The 21,740-nt window shown below is 42.8% G+C and overlaps 1 protein-coding gene, 1 non-coding gene and 1 gene segment (V, D, J or C); 1 reads left to right on the top strand and 2 right to left on the bottom strand.

Moving 5' to 3' along the window:
* Positions 1–6,133: 6,133 nt before the first annotated feature.
* On the bottom strand, positions 6,134–11,085 carry LOC101523957 (trypsin-like). Its single transcript, XM_004594344.2, has 5 exons — positions 10,938–11,085; positions 8,385–8,553; positions 7,585–7,838; positions 6,929–7,065; positions 6,134–6,410 (listed from the first exon to the last, which is right to left on the bottom strand). Exons 1-5 carry the CDS (start codon positions 10,975–10,977, stop codon positions 6,261–6,263), a joined length of 750 nt encoding a protein of 249 aa, XP_004594401.2. The 5' UTR covers positions 10,978–11,085; the 3' UTR covers positions 6,134–6,260.
* A 2,880-nt stretch (positions 11,086–13,965) lies between these two features.
* On the top strand, positions 13,966–14,072 carry LOC118760255 (U6 spliceosomal RNA). The gene has a single exon (XR_004996675.2). It is a non-coding gene; the product is annotated as a U6 spliceosomal RNA (small nuclear RNA).
* Positions 14,073–16,779: 2,707 nt separating this feature from the next.
* LOC131483339 (T cell receptor beta variable 3-1-like) lies at positions 16,780–17,417 on the bottom strand. The segment is given in 2 exon segments: positions 16,780–17,189; positions 17,306–17,417. Coding segments are annotated over 2 exon segments (459 nt in total).
* Positions 17,418–21,740: the final 4,323 nt, after the last annotated feature.

Here is a 21,740-nt window from a genome sequence, read left to right on the forward strand (position 1 = left end):
TCAATTAGATACGTAGGAGAGGCTTTCTGGGCCCCTGCAGTCCCGCAGGCCAGATGTACTTACAGATGTCGCTGCCTACACCCTTCTTTCCCGGAGCGCCGTCTAGAGGAGAGAAGAGGGATACTTTGTATTGGCGTGAATGCCCAAGTCCTTAAGGCTCAGAGATCATCTTAGCCTATGGAGTTGGATGTGTGTGCAGGACAAACACCATCATAAAGCAACAATGCAAGTATCAGCTCCTGCTTAGAAATATCAGCAGTCATTTCTCTCGCCTGCAGTAAGCAATGATCTATATAGTTTAATGTAAGATATGAAGAATTAGCATTCGTATTAAAGAGCAAGAATCAAGCATCGAAGGAGTAAAGTCCAACTGGAAGTCAGAGAACTGAGACCTTGAATATGCAATGGGAGGGTGGACCAGAAGACAGTGAATCTGCCCATATGGATCAAGCATTATTAGTGACAGGAGCTGACAGGGCTGCATGCCGAGTGGATGCATGCTTTCAGAAACTTCTGAGCACACTGGAGCTGGCATGAAAGCTGGGGTCCAGGTCTTTTTCTTTAATAGAAAAAGAAATTAGAAAAGACAGCAATTGGAAGGAAAATACATGTGGCCAAAGTGTTAAGCTATTCCCATGGACAGAAGCCAGTCAGAAGACATTCAAAACAATTTCAATTGAAAAGTGTGTGTCCTTTATTCAAATTCAGGTCTGCTCTTGTCCCAGTCAATGCCAAGATGCAGGCTGCTGATAGCTGGGTATGGAGATTAACAATGCTTTGCTCAATGGACCAACATGTCTTGATATTTCTGTTGGGGTATTAGAGAGATCCTATAATCTGGTTACTCATACAGCTTGCTGTTCAGATACAGAGGACTGTGCACAGGGACCAAATGACTCCAGGCCTAGGCTTTTGGGGACAGTGTCAAGATACCTGGTCAAGTCCCCTGGCTCTAAAGAATCCATGTGAAAATAGATATGGGAGCTGTCAGGACAGTCAGGTGTGAAGGGTTTTAGAACCACTGCATTTTCAAGAAATCCCCCAACACTGTAGATGAACATGAACCCTCATCATTCTTTAGAATTCTGTCCACACCAAATCCATGGCGTTATGACAGAGGTGCGGTTCACATTTTAGGATTCTTTTATTGGTCCTCTCTGTGACAAGCTCGCTTGCTATCTGGCTAATTCCAGTGCCTACGGGGTCTATGGGAATTAGGAGTAAGGAGCCAAATCTAAAGTCAGTCCAGGAAGCAGTTCCTTGAAAAAAGGTAGAAGGTCAAAGACAGACATGCCTCATCTTAACAAGACTTACCTGCCCAGGAGACAAAGGACCACACAGCAGATGACCCTGGAGCCCATGGCAGCACCATGCACAAGGAGGCCCTTTCATCTGCCTCAGTCTCCTGGCTAGGTGGGTGTGGCTCCCTGGCCCTCACAGAGGGTTTTTCGGAGTGCTTCAGCTCTTATTGATTTCCACAGCCCACACTTCCTCTTTCCTTTTCCTGATTTGCACCCTAGCACCTCACAGTTGGGCTTGGACTGTCCTGTGTGGTTGAGCATGCCTGGGTATGTTCCCAGGAATGAGCACATCCCAGACCTGCCTGCCACAGGAGTTCTTCACACGCTTGCTCTTCTGCAAGTAGCTCCTGCCCTACAATGAGCAGCTGCATCTCTTTTTCCACTTTGTAGTCTGTAGTTCTCCTATCCTTGCTCATAGTTTCCTCTCTGCCTCTCCTGGAGCCTGGACAAGGACACTCCAACTTCTGCCCCTTGTCCTGATTAATCAGAAAGGGCACCATTCCCAAGTGATCAGAGCCCTTCCATGGAGCAAGCTGGTTAACATCTTTAAAATGTTTATTAATTCCTTTATTTGAAAAAAGGTAGGGGGAATACAGAGTGAGAGCAAGAGTGGAAATTATAGTGATGAGAAGGAGAGAGGAAGGAGGAGGGGGAGAGGAAGGGAGGGAAGGAAGGAAGGAAGGAAGACTCCCATCTGCTAGTTCACTCTCCTGATGCCCCCAACAGCCAGCCAGGACTGTTCCAGAGTGAAGCCAGGAGCCTGGACCTCCAGCTTCGTCTCTCAGGTGTGTGTAGAGCACAGGACCTGAGCTTCCCAGGGTGTGTTGGCAGGAAACTGGATTGGAAGCAGCAGTGCTAGACTCCAATATGAGGAGTAAGCATTGGAAGCTGCTCTTCAACGTCAGTCCCCAGGCATTATTTTATGATACAGTAATTTGGGAGCCTGAGTAAGGTTACCAGCACTCTATTTGGGAGAACCTATTAAAACCCCCACACTTCAGCTTCCAATCCAGATTCTTCCTAATTCAGTTAGGAGGCCACGGATGACGGCTCAAGTATTTGAACTCCTGTCATACACTTGGGAGACCCAGGTAGAATTTCTACCTCAATCCAACTCCTGTTGTTGCCAGCATTTGGGGAGTGAACCAAAGGATAGATCGACCTCTTTTTTTATTTTTTTTTTTCTCTCTATGAGTCTGTATGTGTGATGTGGTGGGGGAAGAGGGGTCTTTCCTGCTTTCTGTTGCTCTTACTCCTTCGAATAAATAGATACATCATTTTGGAAGACTCGGCAATTTAATGCTAAGTTAGGAGCACCCCATTCACAAATGCTGAGGATCAAACTAGCAACCTGTACCACCAGGGAGTGTCTCATCTAGTTGGGATGCTGGACTGAGCATGGACCAGAGCAACAGGAAATAGCCCTAAGCAACTGAGCCAAAGGGAGTGCTGAATCAACACCACGCAGGCCTTGGAAGCTCGATGTGGAATGCATTTAATGTCTTCAGGCTGTTCCCACAACTCCCAACCAGGATGCTAACAAATGCTAACGATGGAGCATTTTATTTCCTCTTGTTTCTCCCACCTCTCTATGGCTTACCCTTATGATCTCAGGAGCTTTGGCAAAGCCACAGCTCCTCCTATAGGTCACAGAGGTATATTACTCCCTAGTAAGTCAGCTGTCTCTAGTCCACCGACAAAAAATTGGGAACACAGAGAGAGGGAATAAGGGGCAAAGTTTGAGACAGGAGAATTCTCAGAGCAAGGAGGCATTTGGATCCCCAAGGACAGTGCTTATCCTCTGTAACATTATTTATCACTGAACCAGCCCATGACAAAAATAAAGGACCTTTCTTTAAAAAAAAATTTATTTGAAAACCAGAGTCAGAGAGATGGGGGAAAGACAAAAGAGATGATGATAGATGATAGATAGATACATAGATAGATAGATAGATAGATAGATAGATAGATAGATAGATAGATAGATGATAGATCAATCTTAAGTCTGCTGTTTCACTCCCTTAAAGACCAAAGTAGCTGGAACTGGCTGGTCTAAAGCCAGGAGCCAGAAGTTTCTTCCCGGTCTCTCATGTGGTTCAGGGGCTCTTAGTTGAGCACAGAAGTTATCTTTTTTTTTCTTTTTTTGATTTATTTATTTTATTGCAAAGTCTGATATATATATATATATATATATATATATATATATATATATATATATGGAGAGAGAGAGAGAAAGAGAGAGAGGTAGACAGAGAGGAAGATCTTCCATCCATTGATTCATTCCCCAAGTGCCGCAATACCCAGAGCTGAGCTGATCCAAACCCAGGAGCCAGGAACCTCTTCTGAGTCTCCCACACGCAGGTACAGAGTCCCAAAGCTTTGGGCCATCCTGTACTGCTTTTCCCAGGCCATAAACAGGGAGCTGGATGGGAAGTGGGGCCACCAGAATCAGAACCGACACCCATATGGGATCCTGGTGCGTTCAAGGCGAGGACTTTCTGTTCATTGGCCCAGAAGCTATTGTGTTTAGCAAGAATTGACAAGTTTCAGTAATCCCTTCTTTAAAACACTTTTGGACTTACAACAGCAGTAAGATGTGTCTCTAGATAACATCTAGTTTGGAGACTACAGAAGTGCTTACTTTAGGGCCCGGCGGCATGGCCTAGCGGCTAAAGTCCTCGCCTTGAATGCACCGGGATCCCATATGGGCGCCGGTTCTAATCCCGGCAGCTCCACTTCCCATCCAGCTCCCTGCTTGTGGCCTGGGAAAGCAGTCGAGGACGGCCCAATGCTTTGGGACCCTGCACCCGCATGGGAGACCTGGAAGAGGTTTCTGGTCCCGGCATCGAATTGGCACGTACTGGCCCGTTGCAGCTCACTTGGGGAGTGAATCATCGGATGGAAGATCTTCCTCTCTGTCTCTCCTCCTCTGTGTATATCCGGCTTTCCAATAACAATAAAATCTTTAAAAAAAAAAAAGAAGAAGTGCTTTCTTTAGGATGGATCGACTACCACAAAAGAACCTAAGTCACTTTATCTACTTTCCCTCTCAGGGCCGCGTCCATGCAATACGGTTATGAAGAGAGGCTGAACTCATTGTCTCCCTTAGGAAACAGGATATGGGAAAAGGATCTGAGCTTTGAAGCATCCTAAAGAACAGAGCTAGGAAAAATACATGTGCATATTCATGTATAAATATACACACATTTCAAAGGATCATTAATTCTCTCTGTGTCCATACTGAAAAGCTGTGAGTGCACCCCAGAGCCTCTAGTTTCAAATCTGTATTACAAGGTTAATTCTAATGTTCTAGTGTCCTCCCTGTCCACATGGGCAAATCCTTCATCCAATACTGAGAATCCTGGTTTTCGGTACTTGATGAATCGCCAGGAAGACTGTCACTCTCTGAACTTGCGCATACCCTCCTCACTGGCTATGAGCACATGCTGACATTTGCTGACTCCTTGCTTCCTAGCATAACCCTCTTTTCACCCCAAAGACTTTCCCTAGCACCTCCAAGGTATAGCCCATTGCAGGAAAGAGCAATTATTTCTGATAGCCCACTATTTCCTTCCTTAAAGTTGGAATTGGAGAGGTAACCTGCAAAACCCCCAGGAATGCCATGATGCCAATCATTAATTTTGTCAGGACCCCAGGCCTCAAATTCATAACTAGATATGGTTTTATTTCTCAACATTTCCAGCATGCTCTAAGTGCATGCTATTCTGCTCTTATCACCAACATCCTTTGAGTATGAATCTATGGGAGGAACCTGATTGCAGTGAGCATCATGCAGAAGGGAGAAAGGAAAACACTAGATATTTTTAAAAAACCAATAGGACATAAACATTGTTTTTAGAGTGTGTGGATATGTGATATGGTGAGACACAGGTAAACTCAAAACAGAGTAAGTTAAAAAAAATCACTGCATGATATTTGATCACAAGATAGAGGAATATTAATGTTTTTCACAAGCATTGGAAAGCTATTTGAAAATCATGATCATTCTGAAAATCGCAACACTGGGGAAGGTTTTTTGAAGGAGAGATGTTTAAGCCAGATCTTCTGTATTTTCAATATAACTGATGAGTGATATAGTTAGAGAAGGAGAAAGGAAGGGTGACTCTCATGCTTTCATTTTGACTAACAATATTGGAGAAGCTACATCGAATTCACATGTGTAACATGTTTGCATCAGGAGAGAAACAAAGCTAATACAATCTACTCCAGAAAAGTTGAGCTGTAGACTTGGGCAGATCAGTCCAGGTAGAAGTTGGATTGAAAGGAAGTTCACAGGCAGAGTTGGCACTGGAGGAAGAGGTTCGAAAAGACTAGGAGGAAGAGGTTCGAAAAGACTAAGAGGAAGAAAATAATTTCTTCACTCCTTGAAAGGAAATATTTCATGATTAAAGTGATGCATGGCTCTATTTGGCAGTGCTTTTCGTGTCATTTCAAGAAACACTAAGCAAAGAAGACATGAGCTGTTGTTAACCAAGCTACACTATTCTGCTTTGCATGGATGTGTGTGACTAACACCTGAAGTTGGGATACTTTAGCAATGCAGACTTTTCTAGAAGGATACCTGCAGCCAGGATCTTAGGATTCCTTCCAAGTCTCTCAGAAAGGTAGCTGGGGCCCATGCACTTGACTCTTCTCCACTGTCTTTTCATGCCATTTAATAAGGAGTTACATTGGAAGGGGAGTAGCCATGACTCCAACCAGTACCAGATATAGGATGGCACTGTCACAGCAGGTGGTTTCCCTCACTGTGTCACACACAAGTCCTTCCCTCCAGCCACCTTTTTACTCAGAAGCAAGGTTCAAGAGGAAGTTCAATAGTTCTAACAAAGGACCATTCTTCACAAACGTGGTGCTGAAAAAGGTTTTTATTTAGTTACTGTTTTCAGGGACTAAACAAAAGTTAATTAACAGGGTGGACTGTGGAGAGTCAAAGGGGTTTTAGTTGGCAGCAATGGTCTGCTGAATCCAGCTCACGTAGTTGCAGACCTTGGTGTAGACTCCAGGCTTGTTCTTCTGGGCACAGCCATAGCCCCAGGAGACGATACCCTGGAGTTTTCCATTGCAGACCACGGGGCCACCAGAGTCACCCTGAGCAGGGGGAGAGACAATCAGTGCTCTTGTTCATGGGTAGAGAGGGGGAATGGAGTGGTAGGTGTTCTTTCCATCTTCTTGGCTACTGATGGTCATGGACCACTATCTTTCCCTCTGGAAATAAAATCTCTGTCTACTATGTCAGTAGCACACTTCTCTTTGTAGACTCTCTTCTCTACTTAGTAACTTGGAAGGTCAAGGTGGTGGAATCCAAGATCGTTTCAATGCTACCTAGTCATCTCTGATCGTCTTATGAGGATTCCCTTCAATGATATCCTTCATCAAAGGCTCAGAGAATATCTGCATATACTGTTTCTTGGCATTACTTGTGTCTCACTTTACAATCGACTCAAGCAATTAATATCGCAGAAAGAAAACCTATGATTTATCCAAAGCTGGACCTCGTCTCTCACCATCATTCCTGGGATGCTCATACAATCCTGTGTGTTTCAGAAAAGGGGAACTCGGCTGGAGAAGAGCAAGCCTGAGTGCTGGAGGAGCACAAAGACGCTCACCTGGCAGGAGTCCTTTCCGCCCTCCAGGAAGCCCAAGCAGAACATGTTGCTGGTGATCTGGTTGGGATAGGAGCTCTTGCAAGAGGAATCAGAGAGGATGGGTGCATTTAGACACTGCAGGAGAGATGGCATGCTGGCTGTGGAAGGCAAGAGTGAAAGTGGAAGACAATTAGCACAGGGATCCTTGAAATTTCTCTCCCAATCACACATCACTGTCTTGTATTCTGCTCGTTCTCTCAGTGTTCCAATAATTTCTAGTTCATGAATTCAACTGTTTCCAATAAGCATGCTCTTTCTTTGACAACACGGATTCACCATGTTCTGGAGCTTCGAGACTTCATTTCTCACGCAGGGATGTACCTCTTTTACTCCCATATCCCATAGCCTCTGTCTTATTGACCTCTTTGGATTTTTGCCTATCACCCACCCCATTTATGTTATACTCCCTAAAATCCTGATCATGGTCACTGTTAGCATGTGCCTTAGGTATATTAACATGGAAAATGTCCTCCCTATTTCCATCTATATGCATTTTAAGACTCTCAAGATCTCAAAATTCGCCACTGGGCATCTCATCATGAGTGACAGTTGGAGCTAACTGACCATCCGCATGCCTTTCACAAAGATTCAGCATTTCTATTCCAGGCGACACTTACTGCCACTGCTCAGGGTGTTGCCCCAGCCAGAGACAAGGCACTGAGTTCCCGCAGATGCACAGGATGTTGGCAGACTGACTGTGGCCACGTTGGAGTTGAGGGTGGCAGCCTTGCTCAGTTTAATCAGCATGATGTCGTTGTTCAGTGTGGATGAACTGAACGAAGAATGCTTAATGACTTTGGAAGAGCTAATATATTGCTCGGTGCCCTCAGTGGCAGCAATGTTGTGTTCTCCCAGACGCACTTGGATGGAACTGGATAAAAAGGTTCAAGTTTTATTAAGCATGCAAGTTGAGCTGTTTTCCTTCCCCTAACCCTACCAAAATGAACATTCCACTCTCTTCTGGTATTGATTCACAGTCCATACTGAGTGTATTGCCACTAAGCTGCATGAAGAGAACAACTTACGGAAATGCCAGTGCTTGTGCAGACTCAAAACTCTCCATTTTACTAGGATAGTGAGGAATAGGTTTGGGAACTATGGAGTCGCACAACCCATTGTGAATGAATGCGGAGTTGGTAAATTCATCAGGACCCACAATTTCTCCTGTGTTAGGGATCTCTGACTCAGGTAGAAGAGTTGGCATTAGTCATATGACAGAGTGGGAAGAAGTGCAACGAGTCATGCTATTTTTTAATATTTGGCAACTGGGTGCATTTTTGTGTCTCTAGAGCCATTTTCCATTTTGACCTGAGTGCTTTGTCCCCAAAGAGCATGCCTAGAGTGGTCACTGCAGAGTGCTTTGGTATATAGAATCAGCTGATCTCAGAATAGAGGAGTGTGAGCCTTGATCACTTACGACTTGTAGCAATGAGCTGCAGACACCACCCACTGGCTGGTGATGAGGGAGCCCCCACAGAAGTGGTAGCCAGAGTTCAGGGACACCTGGTAGGGCACAGAGTGTGCTGTGCAGGTGTAGCCCCCGACGATCTTGTCATCATCATCATCACTGCTGGTGGGGAAAGCAACTGATGGAGGAATTTCAGAGAATTATTTGTTAAATGAATCAATCTTGTAATTTTTATTACCCCATTTTATTTTTTTTTTTTTGGATTAACCTGAAAGGTACAAAGTTTTCTTTTTCCGCAGTATCAGTAAGGGACATCTTTAGGTAATTTTTGGAAAACCTATTATTACATAGCTTTTAGATAGTTATTTTGTTTGTATGTATCTTGTTGTTTAATTCACACTTTAAATTCCATATCTATGTGATTTTTGCACATGTATAACTCCATAAATGCACACTAACATACAAGCAAAGAAACACAAATATCTGAGAGATCTATTACATAGTTTAGTGTCCCAACTACAAACAAGTGGGGCTATAAAGAATACTATGGGGCCCGGCATGGTAGCCTAGCAGCTAAAGCCTGCGGACGTCATGATCCCGTATGGGTGTCGGTTCTAATTCCGGCAGCCCCACTTCCCATCCAGCTCCCTGCTTGTGACCTGGGAAAGGATGGTCCAAATTCTCGGGACCTTGCACCCCCATGGAAGACCCGGAAGAGTCTCTGGGCTCATGGCTTCAAATCTGCCCAGCCTCTGCCATTGCTGTCACTTGGGGAGTGAATTTTAGTGGACAGAAGATCTTCCTCTCTGTCTCTCCTCTCTCTGTATATCTGACTTTGCAAAAAAAAAAAAAAGTAAAATAAATCTTTAAAAAAAAAGAGAGAGAGAGAGCACCTTGACACAGCTTTGACACAGAGCAGCAAAGAGAAGTGAAGCTTTGTAGGAGTCACGGTATTGTGTGTGGAAATTGATCGGGGTGTTGACATGCCTTAGCTATTCTCAGCAAGTCAGAGAAAGGAAGCATTTTGTTTTTTAGCAGCCAACTGAAATTATTCTGTCTTTCTAGGAAATAAGAAGTGAGTTATTTTATTACTTCAACCTTGCTTCCCGACTCTAGCACACTTTACACAGAATTCCTCGATTTCCTTCTTCAAAATTTACATTTGACTCAACTTCATTTCTGAGCCTTGTTAACACAGTTGACATGGCATAGTGGACTTCAATGATTTATCTCATTTTCATGCAGCTCAAAAGTTTTCTACATTCCCCATTATTCAAGTATAAAAAAAAAAATTAGGGTCCCAGAGTGTTGGCCCAGTGGCTAAATTCCTGCTTTGTGTGCACCACGTTTGCATTTGGGAGCCAGTTTGTGCCCCAGCTGCTCCAGTTTCCATTTAGATCCCTGCTTGTTGCCCGAGAAAGCAGTAAAAAATGGTCCAAAACCTTGGGACCCTGCACCCAAACGGTAGAACCAGAAGAAGTTCCTGGCTATTGGCTTCCAAAAAGCTCAGCTGCAGCTGTTGTGGCCACTTGGAGAGTGAACCAGTGGATGAGTGATCTTTTCTCTGTCTCCTCTTCTCTATGTAAATCTCCCTATCCAATAAAAGTAAATAAAACTTTAAAAAATAACTTTAGGACGAATATTTTAAATACATAGTTAGCTATACTGAATTTGTACCCAATTATTTTGGGACATTTTAGAATTTTAATAGTGCATAAATAATATCAAATAGGAGTATCTTCATTATTTTGTTTTGCTGTCGTTGAATGACATGTTGTTTTGTATAGGAAAAACATCATTGGCCAAGGTTTCATGAAATGCATCTAACTGTCGCAGTAGTAAAGTTGCCCCTTACGGCCTTTACGCCCCTATCAGAGTGCGCATTCTCTGCTGCATTCAGGTGTCCTATATTGCATATCCTAGGAAGCAGCAGATGAAGGTTGAAGCAACTGGACTCCTTCAGTCTTCAGCAGGAGACCTAGAGAGAATTCTGGAGTCCTGGCTTATCTTTGCAGATATTGGGATACCTCAGCAGATGCCCTACCCTTTGGAGATAATGGGAGTGTGAAACAACAGATGACTTCTCTCTTCCTCTCCCTCCCTCTTTCTCTGCTTTTATATGTCTTGTTTCCAATCATCCCTTTAATATAAAAGGGACTCTGGCTTTGACACTCAAGAAAAACACCACGAAGAACACATTATTAGTTCCAAATCCTTAGAAAAATCAGGACAAGCACGTCTTTAATGTAAACTATCCTTTCCTTTTTTCTCTTCCTTCGTAGACATCACTTGGAAATTTATAGCAAGTTCTGCTTCTTTGTATCTTATTCTGAGCATATCTGCTCACCATGAACTCACACCAACAATTGAGATTTTTAAGTATCTTTCAAAATGTGCTCTATGTTGGTCATTCAGTATTTTAAACTTCCTGAGGACATACTATGTTTCAGCATCCATTGCCATCTATCAATACACAAACTCACACATATGATAGACACTTAACGGATTCACTCACTAAAGACTCAGCAAAAATCACCCAAAAATGAATTAGAAGAGACTCACCAGCAGCTCCCAGGAAAGCGAGGAAGATGAGGGTCTTCATGGTTGCTGATTGGAGCTGGGCTGGGGAATAGTGTCTGGCTTTTCACCTCCAGATATTTATACCTCCAGGTTATCATTGTCACCAATGCCTTCAAGGTGTTAAGGAATGATTTCCCTGGAAATAAGTAATTCTAAATTTAGAATTCAACTTTGTAATAGATGGAAGATAGTCCAGTATCATATGCAAACATCACGTGTCTGCTGTTCCATGGGGTTTTGGGAACACACGTAACAAACCCACATGGTGAGAAATGCCGTCCATTATTGGAATGTTAAGTCCGAATAAGGTCATAGAACCCAAGACAGGTGTCCTGATTCCCAGATAAAAGTCTTAATTATGTTATTTCAACTATGAACTTCTATTCTCAGGAACAGCACTGATCCAGAGTTCATTACATTCCAAGGTTTGGAAGTTCCCCTTATCTCAAGTTTATTTTGCTTTCTATAATTTCATCCAGGATAAATCATGATTTCAAAGCATTAAATGATTTCCTTTCTCACTCTATCTCTCTGTGTCTCTTAAGAAAGTCTTGGAAGTGTGTGGGCCATTTAGGTGGGTGAAGACCTCTCAATCCTATATTGCTTTCCCTGTCATGTTGCCAAGACTGGTTATGTCACGCACTAGCAACTGCATCCTGGGAGTCCATTGGCCTTGGCAGGGGTCTGGGGGTCTTGGGTTGATGGCCTGGCTGCTCAAACTGGAATGTTGGCCACAAATGCTCAGTTCCTAACCTGGGAACAGTGTTGTCTGGGTCAGAAGTCTGGCCACACTACTTGGAATTGTGACAACAAGCATCAGAGCCTATGTTCTGACAGCTGTGTGGACTGTGGTTTGTTGCCTGACAATTTCCTGTCTGGAATGAGCTGGCACGAGCTTTATGGCCCTAATGAGCCAGAGTGTTGGATGGCCTTGGTCATTCCACAGAACTATCTGCAATTATGGCCACAATTGCCCAGTCCCTACAGCCTGGGAGCCATGCAGGCATGGTTGGTACCGTGGCCTCACCAGGCAGCCAAATGTCCCACTTAATGAAGGTGCCACATTTGATATCAGTAAGTAGCCTGTTCCCCTATGTTCAGTTGGCTTAGCACCCTCAGGATCTCAGATCTCAGGGAGCAGAGCCAGTGGGAAGTGCGCTGACCTAGGCCTGTATGGTGCAAGTTGGACGACATGCTTTGCAGACCCTTGTGCAAAGGAGAGAACCACACCCAGGAGCACAGCCAAAGATAAGTCTGCATATTCAAGTAAAAAAAAATGGAGGACCTCAAATACTGCTTCAAAGGGTAGAACTAGTCCATAACTTCTCAGAGTAGTGAAGTCAGTGAGTGGAGCACAGCCATTCGCACTGACCAGAAATTTTCTGGCTTGTGTGGGGACCTATTAGATGAGACAGGGAAATGTACAAAGTATATTTCCCTAATGAACAAGAAGTAGCTACACAAAGTGGGATGAATATGTACCCTTCAGCAACTTTATAGATTGGAGGTCAGAAATCTAGAGGTGGGGGGATGAGACGGATAGGTAGCTAACATAGGGTCACGAGTTGAGAGCATACCTCCCCCACAATGTGCATTTCTACTCACCAACCTGTCAATCAAATAACCCTTTCAACATGATGTACTTCCTCTCACCTGAAGTATCTCCTCCCTTTTCAGGACTCATAAGAAGCCTGGAAATGGACAGGGAGTGACAGAATGTTTCTGTTGTTTGTGAAACATGGGACCAAGTCAGAATATCTTGGCAGGTTATAATGTGTCTTTGGTAGATGCAGATCATTCTCTAACAATGGCTCACCTTTGCAAGATGTGTTACTGGTGCCTTTCCCTGGAAAAGTAGTAGGAGATGGCCCACACAAATGGTCTCCTACCACCAGTGTGGAAAAGTTGGATGAAGCTTGGCTTCTGAATTCAGCCTGGACCATCTCTGACTATTGTAGCTATCATCAGCAGTGGAGTGCACCACCAGATGGAAGTTCTCACTGTCTCTTACTCTGCAACCCTGACTTTCAAATAAACTGTAAATAATAATGAATACATTTAGATTCAATAAAGAAAGCATTAAATAATAATCCCAAAAATAACTAGCCTGCATGATTTAAATAACTGCTGTAGTATTCCATTTTGTGAGCTATTATTATTATCTATTGCTGTGTCTAATAAAATAAACTTTTTAAATAGATGGGTATTTATAGAAAAGCATCTTAGATATAGAGTTCTGTAGTAACAATGTGTATTTATAGGAAAATGTTAGATACAGGATTCTTTATGATATATGATTTCAGTCATTCTCTTAGGATCACAGAACACAACCCCCTTCAAAAAGAGAGGCCATGGCACACACTTCTAAGAATTTTTCCTGTAGTAATTTAGCTATCCTCATAAGAACTATGTAAGATATCTATTATAACCTCCACTGTACAGATGAGAAAACAAAAGCATCAAGAGTATAGGGGACTTGACCCAAATTATATCACAAATATGTGGTAGAATCAAGATTTCAGTTGAGTTTGAGAGTCGATGCTCCTCATCATTTGCAACATTTCCTTGGTCTGGTCGGCACATTCTGGATACCAAGGAAGTATAGAATTCTCAGCCTGTGATCATACAACAGAAAGTTACTGAGCCTTCAGCATATGTCAGACATGTAAAAGTCTTCTTGTATCAATCAGTCTTCACAAACAACACTATAAATGCGGTGCCTTAATTTCCTTCATTTCAAATGTGAAGACATAAGGTTAGAAGTATTAACTTTTGCTCTAATTTTTCGGGCTATGGAGTGGTCCGTCCACTCCAACTCAAGCAGCCTCAGTTCCAGCACTAGGTCCTCAGCTGGGGTTCTATATACATGATAAGGAAGAACTCTGAGCTTTACCAAACTAAGAGTCAACCTCATGGAACTGATGAGATTCTAAAAAAAAAAAAATCCAAGAAATTCATTCCTGTCAGAAATTTCCAGATATCATGGAGCACAATAGTAATATCTAGAGTGGTGCTCACTTTGGCAGCATGTTTACTAAGATTGGAATGATACAGAGGAGATTAGCATGGCCCCTGTGCAAGGATGACATGCGAATTCATGAAGCCTTCCGTATATTTAGGAAGCTCTAAAGGGACCAGTCTATCTGCACTTCAGTGTTTCAGTCTGCCACTCTGTTGGGACAACGGCCTGCCCTATTGACAGCCAAAGAAGCTTGATCTGTTTTGAGAACAGTACTACTAGCATTTCTAGCCAAGGTCCCACGTTGCTGCTTCAAGCTACTATAGACGCTTTAGCAAAGTTCCATAAACACTCAGGTCCGGCTGTGCAGCCTGAAGCTCTGTGGGTGGCAGGTCTTTCCGGGACCTTAGTCATTGATGTGTTACTAGTGTCCCACTTGACTATCGAGACATGAAGATAAATTACTTGGATCAAAAGTGACAATAAAACCAAAGTATACTACCAAAAAAAACCAAAGAAATATCTAAAGTGACTGAATCTTAATGGTAACAAAACTTGAGCTAGAGAGCAGCCAGAATTTACATCTACACAACGAATGTTCATTCATGTTGTATCTGTTAACTCAAATGAACACTCCTAAAGTTGTTTCTGTTTCTTCTACATTTGAAATTCTGCTGCTTGGAATATAGAGTTTCTCAACCTTGATAGATTGACATTTTGTCAGGGGAACCTTCTCACACATTATGATGTTTTCCATCATCTCTGGCCTCCTTTTATCTAAGCAAGAATACGAAAACATTAGAAGAACAGATTTCAGAGACATCAAATGTAAAATTTCATTTACTAAACTTTAGATAGTCCCATTTACAGCTTTTGATGGAACTGTATATCCACATATTCTTGCCTAAGTCTATTCTTATAAAAAATGTCTTCTCCAGAAGGCCAGAATTGTGGCATTATGAGTTTAAGTCATCAGCTGGCACACCCACATCCCATTTCTGAGTGACAGTTTGAATACTGGCTCCTCTGCTTTGAATCTAATTTCCTGACAAGGCACCTAAAAAGCAGTAAATTATGGCCCAAGTACTTGGGTTCTTGACATCCACCTGGACGAACTGTATGGTTTTCGTGAATCCTGGCTTTGGCCTGGCCCACCCAGGATGCTGTGGAAATCTGGACAGTGAATAAGTACATGAAACATTTTTTATTCTGCCATTAACCATTCAAATGAATACATTGAAATCTTAAAAATGAATTGATTTACCAGTGCTCAGATTAGACATAAGAATCAAGCAGTCATCTGAGTTGATATTTCCATTTTAATAATAAATAAAAATTAAAATGATAAAATTATTGTAATAGGCATCTATATGATAAACATAAAATTCTTACTTTGGAACTTTCACAAAAAAAGAGAAAAAGTAAAAAAAAAACTTTTTTTTTACATTGTGTGGCTTCTAAAAAGGAAAACAATTTTAAAGATTCCAAACAGAAATGAATTTTAGACTGAAAACTTGCATCATAATGAAGACAATAGCCTTAGTCACACTAAGAAAAAAAAGTGGAGTTTCCTGCAGAAAGGTGAGCTTTAGGTAAGTATCACTTGCTTTCGGTGTGTTTCTGAAGGAGGAATGTGAGTGATGTCAAGATGTTTTGATTTATAACGATAAGTGAGAGGGACAATGGCCCTCATAAAGTAAATGACCAAAAAAACATTAAGATTATGCATTGCTCCTAGACACATAGAGAACATGTAGCTGATTCCAATACAGCAGGACACTAGAGTTCAGAATACCAAAGAAGTCCCAAATTTGTGTCAGAAACTCTTTCTTTCCCCCTGGGCAGACAACACCGAATATGCCAATATGTGATGAGGTTGAGCAGGGAATGAGTTGGAAGGCTGGAGAGCCAGTGGAGATTTCAGAAGACACCGGTGAGATGTGAGCGCTGGAAGACAATGTCAATCAGACTAGGTTGGAGCAGAGAGACACTGGTACCAAGCAAGACTTTCATGGAGACCCTCCACCTCAAGAAAAAAAAAAAAAGCAATGATCGCTAGTAACAGGAACACAAGACAGGGATGCCCAACCAGGAATGCAAAACTGAAATACTGGCAAATCCTACCATCAACCAGGCCACAATAAACTTAGCATTCATTAAAAGAAAAGAATGTAACTCAAAGGACTGTCTCTTCCACAACCTGGCCCACAGCATGGTGTCCTCTGTCAGGTAGAATATTTTAGAAGTCTTCTGCATTGTATTTCACCCTGAGTTACTCTCTGTTCTCACCCATATACTCCTTGTGATCGTGCACCTAAAAAACAACCCATGAGTAACTACAGCACAGAGATTTGTGTCCCACATCCTGTCCAGGTGCACAGAACACCCACCACTGGGTTGCATCCTGTCTTCATGACCATTCAGCGACAATGTCAGAGGTGAGGTAGACTTGTACAGGTCATTCATCTTGAAAGGAAACAGTTGACATTCACAGGGTTATTTCATGGGCTTTTTCCCACACTCTCTCAAAACTATCAAAAAGAAAGTCAAGCATTTCCAAATATTGTTCTACTAAATGAGATTTATTGATGAGCTGGAATTCCATTAGATTTTACAACCTTTTTAAAGAAGTGTATTTTCAGTCACATGTTACTTCTAATAAGCACCAATGTTTCCAGCAGAGGTAGATAAAGGATGGCTCCTGCTGACATTGAGGACCACCAGTGCATGGGCAGTGGTTCTGACCACTGTGCAGTCCTGGCTACTTCACTGACCTTACCATGAGCACCCACTCTAGCAAGTAAGTGGGATGTGCAAAAATGTGGGAGTACCCAGTGGGTATTATGACAGCCAGAAACTCTCCCATCAACCAAGGAAAGGAGGCACAGAGCCTTGGGGAGCAGTGAGCATGCTGTCCCCACAGCTTCCTGATGGCACACGAGGTTTGTGCTCAGGCAGGCAGTGGCTCTGCAAGGCTGTGTCTACACTGCTGGCACAGAGATACACAGCCGAGTCTTCTGGCTTCAGGGCCTTGATATGAAGGTTTAAATGTGCTTTGTCTGGAGATTCAGGTGAGAAACGACTTGAAGCTGTTTCATTTAAAATGAGTGCCTTATTGTTGTAGGAAAACAAAATCTTCAGCGAATTCTCAGAGTCCTGCTTATACCAGTACATAGTATCATGGTTCAGATCTTGCTCACATTTCATAGTTGCTTTACTGCCTACTTGTGTGGTGAGATGTTTTGGAGTCTGAGAAACAGTTGTGTCCAAAGGGCCTGTGAAGGAAAAGAACTGAACTCAGAAAAGTCCTAGGAGGCAATCCACTGCTGAACACATGGTTACACAGCTTTGAGATTCAGCCAGAGTCACGCCGCCTGGGCCCAGGACTCACCTGCTGCTAGCAGGCAGAGGGCCACACAACACAGGAGCCTGGAGACCATGGCGGCATTAGCAGATGAGAAGACCAGGACACTGCAAGCTGAGGATTCTGGTCTGCCAGAGTGAGAAGTCCAGGCTGCAGGTTCAACTCTGCCTCTCACCAACGAGTGCTTTGCTGTCTGTGATGTCACAGCCTGTGTGCTGGTTCCTGGTGCTTACAGTCTCCTCCAGTAGCAGCTCCTCCGTTTGAACCTCCGGCCTTTGCTCATTTCAAAGGACTGTTTGTCACTGACCCCTTGTCTTTGCCTACACCAGAAGTTGACCACCGTCTCCTTTAAATTTTTTCATCATTCCCTCCCAGAGTTAGGCTTCAGAGAAACAATACAAGGAGCTTCACTCAGATGTTTGACCCTTGAATGTCTGATTTTTGCTTAGTGATCTCAGGCTCTGGCGGTTCTCAGCGGGACATTGACTGAGGCCTCAATTGGAAACAGCTTTAGTCATGTAAGGCATGGCTATGATGATAGCAACAAACTAGTGCTGGAGTTAGGGGGTATTCTGAAGCTCTGCTCCCTGCGACATCCTCGGAGGAGCAGAGTGAGGCGAGGCTCTGCTGGAGGAGGCTACTGGAGAGCGAGCCCCTAATTTGCATTGGAAGACCAGAGGCTATTGGAGAATAGAAACAGAGAAGTCAGATCATGTCCACATGGGATATTTATCATCCTGATACATCTCCCCATCACCATGCTTTCTGGAGCATGCTTAACTCACAACTCAGTGCATAGCCCTGGTCCCCAAGTCCTACACCAGGTAACTCACTTCAACGAGTATTTCTGTGTTGCAAGGAATTGTAGGCTGTTTTTGCATTTCCTCTGGCCACTACCCACATGATGTCGACTCATCCAGAACACCAACACGTCACAGACACAAATGTCTTCAGCTGTTTCCAAAATTCATGCTAAAAAGTTGCCAGATCCTTGCTCCCCACAATGGTCCTGCTCCTCTAACTTCCAGTTTTCCTTGCCTAGCTCAGAAATTGCTATGCCCACCCCCCCCCCCCCCCCCGTGGCCAGTGAGGCACAGTACTCAGAGCAAATTGCAAGGCGCACAGATAATGTGATGGAGAGGTGTACAATCGGGGAGAGATTTTAATTTCAAAATGAAAGAGAGCAAGCGTTAAAGAGAGAAGTAAACAATGAACAGAGATAAATGAGAAAATAGAGAGGAAAAAGGAGGGGAGTTGGGTAGGATGAGCAGAAAAAGCAAATGGAAGGAAGGGACAAAGGGAGGGAGGGACGGAGGGAGGGAGGGAGGGAGGGAAGGGCTGCACCTGCCAGGGCTGGCTGCCTCTTCTACTGTAGTGCTGCTTTGCTGGGTGCCCGGGTAGAGAGGATGGAGGGAGAACCTCTCACAGCCTACCCTGTTAGATTTAGCTACCTGGACGCAAACGGAGTCTCATGGAGACTGCATTACACCAGAGGCTTCTCATAGTTCACTGTGTTCAGCAGGTCTTTCTCAGGGTTTCAAGGGAATGAGGGGACATCACATTCCTTCTGTTTTGCTTATTGGGCTACTGGTTACTAGTGGTGGTTCTGAGCCCAAGAAAGTCTTTCTTCTTTCTGACAAAAATGCAAAGATCAACAAACACATCAGCTCACACAAGCATATGCCTGCAAATGAACCAACAGCTGCTACTTTTCCAAATGGAAATTCTAATCAAAACTAAATGGGACATCCTGTTATATAGGTCATTTGATTATCACTTGAATACAAAATTAGTCTATATATTTGCCTACCAGCTAATTTATCTACTTTAATATTTATATTATTTCTATTATAAATATTGTAAATGTTTAATCTGAGTCATTTGTAAACTGTATTTTGCAAACTTAAAGGTATGGTATGTTTCATAAGAATTATTTACTACAAAGTTATAATATGTCATTTGAACCTTATTATGGGAAAAAAATTTGTAGATGTTTTTGATGAAGTCCAGAAGAGCCCTGAATCTTTAAATTTTTAACTGAAGTTGCTCATTCTGATTATTTAATATTGAGTGTAGAGAGTGTGTTATTGCATTCTTGTTTTTTTTCACTTTCAGCATATTTTTAGTGGCTTTTAATACAGAAAGCCAAGAAATTTAGATTCAAGGGTAGAAAAGACTCTTGAGTAGATTCTTCTGCTTTAAATGCAATATTAACCTTCAAGGAAGGAATAATGATTTGCCTATAAATTTTGGGGGGTAGACTCACCCCAGGAGCGGTGGTAGAAAATATCTGGTAGCATAACTGTGTATTCTGAAAGTTCTGCATAACAGCTAAAGCCTACATAAAACAGTTTTGTAGCATTCTGAAGTTGGTAAGAAGTAAGGGAAATTCAGAATGCACTTTTCTTAGTAGGTGAAAAAGGTGCCTCGAGTGAAGGCTGACTGATAAGTTTTCTTTCATGTCTGCATGCTGAATATCTTTCAATACATCTTCTGCTTCCAGGTGTTCTGAAATCCTCAGGTATACTGGATGGGAAGCTGAGCTATTCAACGTCCATATGGGATCCTGACACGTGCAAGGCGAGGACTTTAGCCCCTAGGTTTCTGTGCCAGACACCTAAATTTTCCAATATAATAACTAAGCTCAAACATTTTTATTTCTTAACTTTTCCTAACTCAAGACTCCTCTCCAATCTTCTACAGAGATTGTGTCTTATATGCCGACATTTCCCAGGGTAGGTTGAGACATACCTGCTTATCTGTGCATGCCTGAGTATATCCCAGGAATGAACAAACCCTCATATGTTGAGAACTTTGTCTCTGTTCTGCCTGCTGCTGCCAGGAAATTAGCAAACTCTCATCAGGGTAGCACAAGTTGCCACACTCATTCCCCTTTAATCTGTAAAACCGGCAGCTTGCTCTGTGGCAACTCAAACATCAGTTTATACTTATTAATATGAAAATTAAAGCTTTTTAGGAGATAAAGACTAAGATACATCAAAGTCTATCAAAGAATACAGAAACTTTTGTTTAAAAAGCAGAGACTTTCTGCTGCTGCACAAATGGGATACTACCTGTGGTAACAAAATTCTTTGCTACATGGAACAATAGTTAACTTCTATTCCTTTTGTCTTCCACCTGTTTCCTGTTTTCTGGCATGGTAGGGCTTCAGATATTTCTCAATAACAGTGCCCCCTTGGCAACTCTTCCTTATTTCATGGTCTCTTGAGCCATCCCTGCCAACACCAATCACCATTTTCATCAATAGACAGTGCCCACTTCGACCACATCGATTTAAATTACAGTGGCTGGAGTAGACCTCCACAGAATCAGAAGTGAGCAGTGGGAAAGAGCAGGGAGCCAGATGCATATTACTTCTTTCTTGATACCATGGCAAAGTAGTTGTACCAAAGGCTATAATGATGGCAAAGTCTAAAATATTTACAATGAAGCTCTTTATAAAAGAAGCTTGCTGAGTTTTCAGAAAAGTTTCTTTTAATTTTTTCTAAAGTGTAAAAGATCAGAAGTATGTCTGGGCCGTGCTCAAGTGTGGCGTAGGTTAGGAGGTGAGATTGAGAGAAAGAAATGTTTTTGCCGTCCATTCTATCATATGATCTTGTAAAAGGTAGTGGTTGCATGGTACCAACCCAGATCTTTGGTTGGGGAAATGTATTCTGAAGAAAAGGTCAATTCATTGACAGATAGATAGGTGGGATTTACACAGAGAAGGGGAAATATGGCTTCCAGATCATGACCTTCCTTCCTGTCCCATTTCATTATTCCTATCCTTAATCTAAGGTATTTTGAAGGGTGCAGGTTCATAATATGTTCTGTAGTTATTGCCTGTCTTGTATATCCTGGGTTTGAAAGTCTATCACATCTAGTGCATCCCTCTCATCTACCAAAATATTTCCATTCGGTGCCAATGGTTATGCCCTCTAGATAGTCATCATCACTCACATGTTGTGGTCTTCTTTGGTCAGGAATCAGAAATGTAGGTGGTCTAATCATGCAATGTGTATGTGAAGGTTAGACAACATTTCTATGGATTCTTCTTCCCGAGACAGGGCCTCCTGACATGTCTGAGGTCAATATAAAATGAAAGCATGGGCTGTTTGTTGATGCCAAAAGCCATTAACAGGCCAGACTCCCACAGCGTGTGCAGCAGCCTGTCCCAGCGAGATCCACGTTAGCAGCTCTGTCCAAGAACCCCAGAAAAATGGTCCTGGGCCTAGTCTCCAATCTTCTGCATGTGTCTCACTGCACAGGCAGCAGTGGGCAGCTTGTTCCAATCTCTTCCAGAATTTTATAAAAGATTTATTTTCATTTTTATTGGAAAGTCAGATATACAGAGAGGAGGAAAGACAGAGAGGAAGATCTTTCATCCATTGATTCACTCCCCAAGCCGCTGCCACGCCAGGAGCAGCACCGATCCAAAGCCATGAGCCTGGAGCCTCTTCCA

Source organism: Ochotona princeps, chromosome 25, assembly GCF_030435755.1.
Source record: "Ochotona princeps isolate mOchPri1 chromosome 25, mOchPri1.hap1, whole genome shotgun sequence".
NCBI lineage: Eukaryota > Metazoa > Chordata > Mammalia > Lagomorpha > Ochotonidae > Ochotona > Ochotona princeps.

Bases quoted from the DNA above. Each gene is read 5' to 3' on its own strand.
- LOC101523957 (XM_004594344.2), bottom strand. From the start codon at position 10,977: ATGAAGACCCTCATCTTCCTCGCTTTCCTGGGAGCTGCTG. The intron at 8,554-10,937 runs GTGAGTCTCTTC...TTCCTCCATCAG, and splicing joins CGCTTTCCTGGGAGCTGCTG to TTGCTTTCCCCACCAGCAGT. The intron at 6,411-6,928 runs GTGAGCGTCTTT...CCCCCTGCTCAG, and splicing joins GCGGAAAGGACTCCTGCCAG to GGTGACTCTGGTGGCCCCGT.